We start from the raw sequence: 7348 nt of genomic DNA, 5'->3' as shown, positions 1-7348 counted from the left end.
AGAATCACATGAATGGCACTTTGGAGCCCATTGCAGGCAACCATTGCCTGTTCCTCTTGGTGCTGCTCATCCTGTCACTGCAGTCATTTATCCTCATGATACATTCAAAATGTGCTGAACTGTGTGACCTGTTTGAAACCACATTTCAGAGCACTATCTGTTAACCTAGTTCTCCTGGCCCAGAAGGTAGATGATTAAAATCAAACAGTTTTGGCCCTAAAGGATCACTAAGGATAGGGTTCTATCATCTCGCTCTAACCTCTTAGAAAATATTCTTCTAGAATGGTGAGAAGCAAATCCATCGTAGTGGATGACACTTTATACCAGTATAATATCATTTACATGATTAGGAATAATATCTCCAATTTCATTTTCCCATTGACAAGTCAGAAGGACCAGTCCCTCCTTGTAAGTAGATTTGTACATACAGGTTGGCATTGTGATCCCACTTATTAACAAACAATGCACTGCTTTTATTATTTCCCTACCTCTGTGACATTTCCTAACATTATTTCTACATGGCACAAATAAATTGTAACAGATCTGTTGAATGCTCTCATATGATGCTTGGAGGAAGAAATGTTCTTTAACACAGAAGAACCTGTTGTGAACATTTTTCATCTTCATTTCTTCATTACAGTAGTCTTTATCAGCTAATGGTTTCCCATCACTACTAACAAGGACGCGCTTTTTAAATGATTCTCTGGTGGGTGGTTTTGTAGGCCCTACAGCATATAATTCTTCCGTGTAATCATAAAATTCTTCTTCTTTTGCTCCTGATATAGCATAGTCATCTGTCTTTAGGAACAGCAGTGGCCTCAGAAGCAGGAACAGCAGAAGTAGGGGCTGCGTGTTGATCAGAGTCCACATGTTTTCCTGGAGGGAATGCAGAAGAGAAGGGGTCATGTTCCACTTTGAGGCTGTGTGCCTGCTTCTGTTGCTGTGCGGGGCCCATTTCTACCTCATCCTTCTCCTTTATCTATGAATAAAGATGGTTGTGGTTTCAGGCTTCTTAAAATCTGTGCTCACTCCAAAGTATACGCATTTTTGCCTTCACTCTATCTTATTACTTTCATGGATTTTTAACAATTTAAGCCTTTCATCCAACTGGAATTTATTTAGGAGTAACGTGGGGGGTTGTTCCCCTCCATGGTTTCTACGTCATCTCAGTACCAATTATTTGAGGAATAAAATTCATTCTCTCACCTCTAATTTAAAGGTTACCTTACAATGTGGCAATGAGAATGAAATATGTATCAGCTTTTTTCCATGAACTTAAGAACAAATCCATGAATTCTAACTTTCAACCACAAATAAGGTTTAGTTATGCTTTTTTTTTTTTGCCTTTTTTTAGGGTCGAGCCTGCGGCATATGGAAGTCCCCAGGCTAGGGGTCAAATTGGAGCTACCGCTACTGGCCTATGCCACAGCCACAGCAACGCAGAATCTGAGCTAAGTCTGTGACCAACAGTTCATGGCAACACTGAATCCTTAACCCACTGAGCAAGGCCAGGGATTGAATCCCATCCTAGTCAGATTGGTTAACCACTGAGCCATGAAGAGAACTCCCAGTTATGCTTGTTCTTTAACAGTGAATATTTGATTGTCTTTTTGCTAACAAAGGAGGCTGGAGAACAAATGGCGGCTATCATTGCTTATGTGTATATAAAATACTTTTATAAGGACTATCGAAATAAAGAAATTCTCTCAAACTAACAAAGAAAAAAAATTTTTTTTCCCGTTTTTTGCTATTTCTTGGGTTGCTCCTGCGGCATATGGAGGTTCCCAGGCTAGGGGTTGAATCGGAGCTGTAGCCACGGCAATGCTGAATCCAAGCTGCGTCTGCAAACTACACCACAGCTCATGGCAATGCGGGATCGTTAACCCACTGAGCAAGGGCAGGGACCGAACCTGCAACCTCATGGTTCCTAGTCGGATTCGTTAACCACTGTGCCACGACGGGACCTCCTAGCAAAACAAAATCTTAAAAAATAAAAGCTACCTTATATATCAGGTAATTCTCTTTCTGAATGTTCTATTTACTGTGTTCTAATGCTACATTTATCTGTTTGCCAACAGTGTTGTTTTATTTATTATCCTTGATAAACATTTTAATATCTAAGAAAGTAATCCACAGTCACTTCTCTTCTTCTTTTTTATTTTTATTTTTTGCTTTTCTAGGGCTGCACTTGTGGCTTATGGAGGTTTCCAGGCTAGGGGTCTAATCGGAACTGTAGCCACTGGCCTACGCCACAGCCACAACAATGCAGGATCTGAGCCACATCTGTGACCTATTCCACAGCTCACCACAATGTCAGATCCTTAACCCACTACGCAAGGCCAGGGATCAAACCCGAAACCTCATGGTTCCTAGTTGGATTTATTAACCACTGAGTCATGACTGGAACTCCCCACTTCTCTTCTTATTCCAAAATTTAGTACAAGGACACAACAGAAAGTACATCAGTGGTGGCCGGGGGCAGAGGGTAGGAATAGAGATGAAGTGTAAATGGGTAATCGAGAAAGACACAGACAGACAGGAGCAAAGACAGAAAGAGAGGACACAGACTAGTGTGAGACACACTCATGCAATGTTTCTTATGTTTCCACCTGGTAACCTTGCACAGCAGAACCGCCTGGCCTTCCTGTGCAATGTAGATTCCATGTCTTTTCCTCTGACCTCATTCATTAGAGTCTCTATGGATGGATCTAGAAATGTGCACTTGAAACCAGCTCACGATGGTATTCTTAGCCTACTAAAGTGTGAGAAGCATTTTCTTAAAATTATAGACAATGTTTTATTTGATAAGGACAAAAATTTGAATTTTTTAAAGTCTTTTGTGTGTGTGTGTGTGTGTGTGTCTTTTTAGGGCCACACCTGCAGCATATGGAGGTTCCCAGGCTAGGGGTTTTATCAGAGCTGTAGCTGTTAGCCTACACCACAGCCACAGCAACACCAGATCTGAGGCACATCTGCAAACTGCACCACAGCTCATGGCAATGCTGGATCCTTAACTTACTGAGCAAGGCCAGGGATTGAACTCATATCCTCATTGATACTAGTTGGGTTCATTAACCACTGAGCCTTGATGGGAACTCCAAAAATTTGAATTTTGAAAACATAAATATACAAAAATTATGGCAAAGTTCAAATTAAGGCTGATATGTTCATAGTAATGGCAAAATCCCTACAACAATAGCCACCACAATAAGAGCCAACATTTGCGATAATTAGTATTCTATATTCATAGAATTATATATTCTTAGAATGGATTATTTTCCAGAATTTTCATATATATTAATCAGTAAGTCTTTAGAGGTATGGACTATTTGTAATATTAGAGTAGTGGGACTACCTGGTTACAAATGACAGAAATACCAAACAAATTAACTTAAGCCCAGGAGGTCTATTGACTCACGGCAGAAGACAAACATCCAGAAGGCACAGCAAGATGAAGACTTTAAATCCTTTACTAGTCTCTCTCTCTCCACTGTGTTCTCTCTGCTAACTTGATTGTCATGCAGGGTGTCCGCACGTCATGTCAGAGAACATCATTATCACCTTTCTAGACTCTATTTAGGGTCATTGCCAGAAAGGCCATCCTCTCCCACTTTCATTCAACATAGAAAATGACTTCTCTGATTGGCCTTGTTTCTGCCACATGTGTAAATCCAGGAACGTGAGCTCCTCTGATTGGCCAAGCTGAAGTTCTTGTCCTTCTTTGAGAAGTAAAGGCAAAACGACCCAATGAAAACCCCAATAGAATTGCTATTTCTGACAGAAGGGTTTTCCCTACAACATACAAAAAAGAATGGACACCAAATACGGAGTTCCTGTCATGGCTCAGTGGTTAACAAGCCTGACAAGCATCCTTGAGGACGTGGGTTTGATCCCTGGCCTTGCTCATTGGGTTAAGGATCTGGCATTGCTGTGAGCTGTGGTATAGGTCGCAGAGGTGGCTTGGATCTCATGTTGCTGTGGCTGTGGCGTAGGACGGTGGCTATAGCTCTGATTCGACCCCTAGCCTGGAAACCTCCATATGCCACAGGTGCAGTCCTAAAAAGACAAGGAGACCAAAAAAAAAAAAAAAAAGAAAAGAAAAGAATACAAAAGTAGCCAATGTCCATTAGAAACAGCTGGAGAAAAGAAACCCAAACACTAAACTCTATCTGCAATATGGTCCCAAGGAATGGAAATAAAGTTTACATGGCGAAGGAGAAGGGGCACCAAGACAAAACCTTATTAAACTGCTATTTCTGAATGGTTCTTTCAGTTTTTTATTTCTGGCCACTCTGGGGCATGCGGAAGTTCCTGGGCCAGAAATCAAATCCATGCCACAGCAGCGACCCAAGCAGCTATGGTATAAATGCTAGATCCTTAAACTGCTGAGCCACAAGGGAACCTCTGAATGGTTGGTTTTTTTTTTTTTTTTTTTGTCTTTTTTGTTATTGTTGTTGTTGTTGTTGTTGCCATCTCCTGGGCCGCTCCCGTGGCATATGGAGGTTCCCAGGCTAGGGGTCTAATCAGAGCTGTAGCCACAGGCCTACGCCAGAGCCACAGCAACGCGGGATCCGAGCCGCGTCTGCAACCTACACCACAGCTCACGGCAACGCCGGATCGTTAACCCACTGAGCAAGGGCAGGGACCGAACCCGCAACCTCATGGTTCCTAGTCGGATTCGTTAACCACTGCGCCACGACGGGAATTCCCCTGAATGGTTTTTTTTTTTTTTTTTTTTTTAATTGTTATCTTGAAAGTTGACTATTTTTCAAAATATAAATAAATAACTCTAAAGGAAATATGATATAAGCAATGGATTTTTTAGATCTGCTAAGCATGTTCTTAAATATTTAGTGCCAGTTTCTCAGAATGCCACATTTTGACATCAGTGAACTCCCACTTTTAATAAGCATCAGGAAATATCAGTTCCTTAGCTGGAGTGGTTGAACAAAGAGATTCTAAAGACAGTCTTTAGAATTAGACTTACTTTTGTGAGTCATTCCCAGAGTATCTCTTCATCAAACTCAGGAAGTAAAGTCTCACTTTAGCCAGCTTCAAATGGATATATTTCACAAACATTTGGAGGTAATATTTATGCTTCAGGCTTTTACACCCACAACCAAACTGAGAATGGTGTAAGTTTGAGAAAATCTGGAGAACAATGCGATCTGTATGGGTCATAAGAGGGTCACTGGGTTCTCTGAAACTCAAATCCTTTGCTCGGTTCAAGAAAATTCTTCCTTCTGGAGTTCCCGTCATGGCTCAGTGGTTAACGTATCCACCTAGGAACCATGAAATTGCGGGTTCGACCCCTGGCCTTGCTCAGTGGGTTAAAGATCCAGTGTTGCTGTGAGCTGTGGTGTAGGTTGCAGACGTGGCTTGGATCCCCCTGTTGCTGTGGCTCTGGCCTAGGCTGGCAGCTACGGCTCCAATTTGACCCCTAGCCTGGGAACCTCCATATGCCGTGGGAGCCCTAGAAAAGACAAAAAGCCAAAAAAAAAAAAAGGAAAAAGAAAAAGAAAATTCTTCCCTTAGAGTCACTGTGAAGACTGGAGTGTCTAAGCTTACAGAGGTGCCAGAATGGACACACACAAAGTAAGAGTTACTCAGGAATTGAAAATCAATCTCCGGAGCACAATTGTACAATCATTTTGACATCTAATTTTGCAAAATCAGTGTCAAAGCCAGGTCGGGATGACAAAAATCTTTCTATTGATTGCAGTTTTCCACAAATAAATACTTATTCATGCCTTGTTTAGCTTTTTTATTGTATAATTCTAGAAAAAAATTTAAAAATTTGTTGCAGTGATAACTTGCCTTTATTTTGGTAAGGTCAACTTGAGTTTAGTATGTATAGACCAGGGAATATAGGATATGGCCCCTGGTTTGTTTGGATTTCATAATTTGGTCCTTTCAGAGATTAGGAATCACAGAAAAATAGAAGTATGGAATATGTTAGGATAGAGCATCTCATAGATTTTGCTTGGGAAAGGAAAATAAATCCAGTGAGACAATGGGCTCTCTATCAAGGAAAAACATAACATAGATTTCAGTGTTCATTCTATACACCGCCCCCCAATACAAACACACTCCACAATGTGTGGTGGACTAGAGATTAAAGTAGTATTTAAAAAACAGCATTAAAGGTATTGATACTAGTAGAATAATTTTCATAATTTTGGAATTTGTAAGGAATGTATTAAACAAAACAAAAGCACAGACATAAAATAAATGATTGAAAACTTGATTACACACACATAGACTGAATTACATGCCCATATACATGAGACTACAAGAAATGTTACCTGAAACAAATAACATAATAATAATCTCTACAGGCAAAAGACCTCCAAGATAAATTTCAAACCCATAACAACTTGGAAATATACTTTAACTTTAGATATCATGTGCAGTATGAAATTGCTTTTCACACTCAGGTGCAAGAAAAGTGTGAACTTCTTTCCTAAATCCAATATATCTGCATCAAAACCCCAACTCTCAAGGGTGGAAGCAAAATTTAGCTCAGTTCTTATTTTAGGTGTCTTCCATGTTTTTTAGAATTCTGGTGCTGAGGCACAAGATTGAAAACTGCCTGGTATTCTGGTCAGGCTGCCAGCACTTACCCAGCGTTCCCTGAAGCCCCCATGGGGCTCCTGTTCTAGCTCCTCCTGTTCCAGTGCTGCTCCCTGCTAAGGCAGAGAGCAACAGTGCTACTGCATGTGCACATGTCAGTGTACACATGCACCAGGAAAGGAACAGAGCCAGCTAAGAAGTATGGCTCCAATCCCTCATGCGCTGACCCGACCTCTAATCAAGTAGGCGCCCTGGAGGTTGCAGGGGAGCAGAGCTCAGAAGGGCAGCTCCAAGCCCTTGGGCCCTGGCCACATCTTCAGCCAAGGTAGAGCCTACTATTCTCCAAAAAGTCGCCCTATTCCCTCAGGTCTTCTGCTCCAGTCCCTCAATAGAGCAGCTACTGCCACTGAGCATAGGAGAAACTCCAGCTTGCATCTGGCTCTGGCTCTAGCCCCTCAAGTCCAGCGCTACCCCCCATCAAGGGGGCAGTTGCCTATGTACCCCAGGAGAAGATAAGACCTGTGCTCACTTCAGACCCATTCCTCCCACCTAAGCCACTGGGCACATGCATACTGCATAGGGACACTTCCACACAAGGACGTGCCTGCAAGACAGGAAAATGTTTCACCTACTTTCACAGAGACAGGCAGATAAAGTTAAATGAAAGATAAAGAAATATATTTGATATGAAAGAATAAGGTAAAACTCCAGGAAAAAACCCTAATGAAACAGAGATAATTCACCCGATAAAGTGCTCAAAGCGGGAGTTCCTGTC

At 41.6% G+C, this 7348-nt stretch overlaps 1 protein-coding gene across 1 annotated transcript; it reads right to left on the bottom strand.

Annotated features, from left to right (window-relative positions):
* Positions 1–318: 318 nt before the first annotated feature.
* Positions 319–6646, bottom strand: RNASE9 (ribonuclease A family member 9 (inactive)). The gene is made up of 2 exons (XM_047797488.1): positions 6624–6646; positions 319–940 (listed from the first exon to the last, which is right to left on the bottom strand). The coding sequence occupies exons 1-2, from the start codon at positions 6644–6646 to the stop codon at positions 319–321; spliced, it is 645 nt and encodes a 214-aa protein (XP_047653444.1).
* Positions 6647–7348: the final 702 nt, after the last annotated feature.

Source organism: Phacochoerus africanus, chromosome 9, assembly GCF_016906955.1.
Source record: "Phacochoerus africanus isolate WHEZ1 chromosome 9, ROS_Pafr_v1, whole genome shotgun sequence".
Lineage (NCBI taxonomy): Eukaryota > Metazoa > Chordata > Mammalia > Artiodactyla > Suidae > Phacochoerus > Phacochoerus africanus.
Note: the sequence above shows the minus strand (reverse complement) of the source record. Positions and strands in the feature narration are given on the sequence as shown.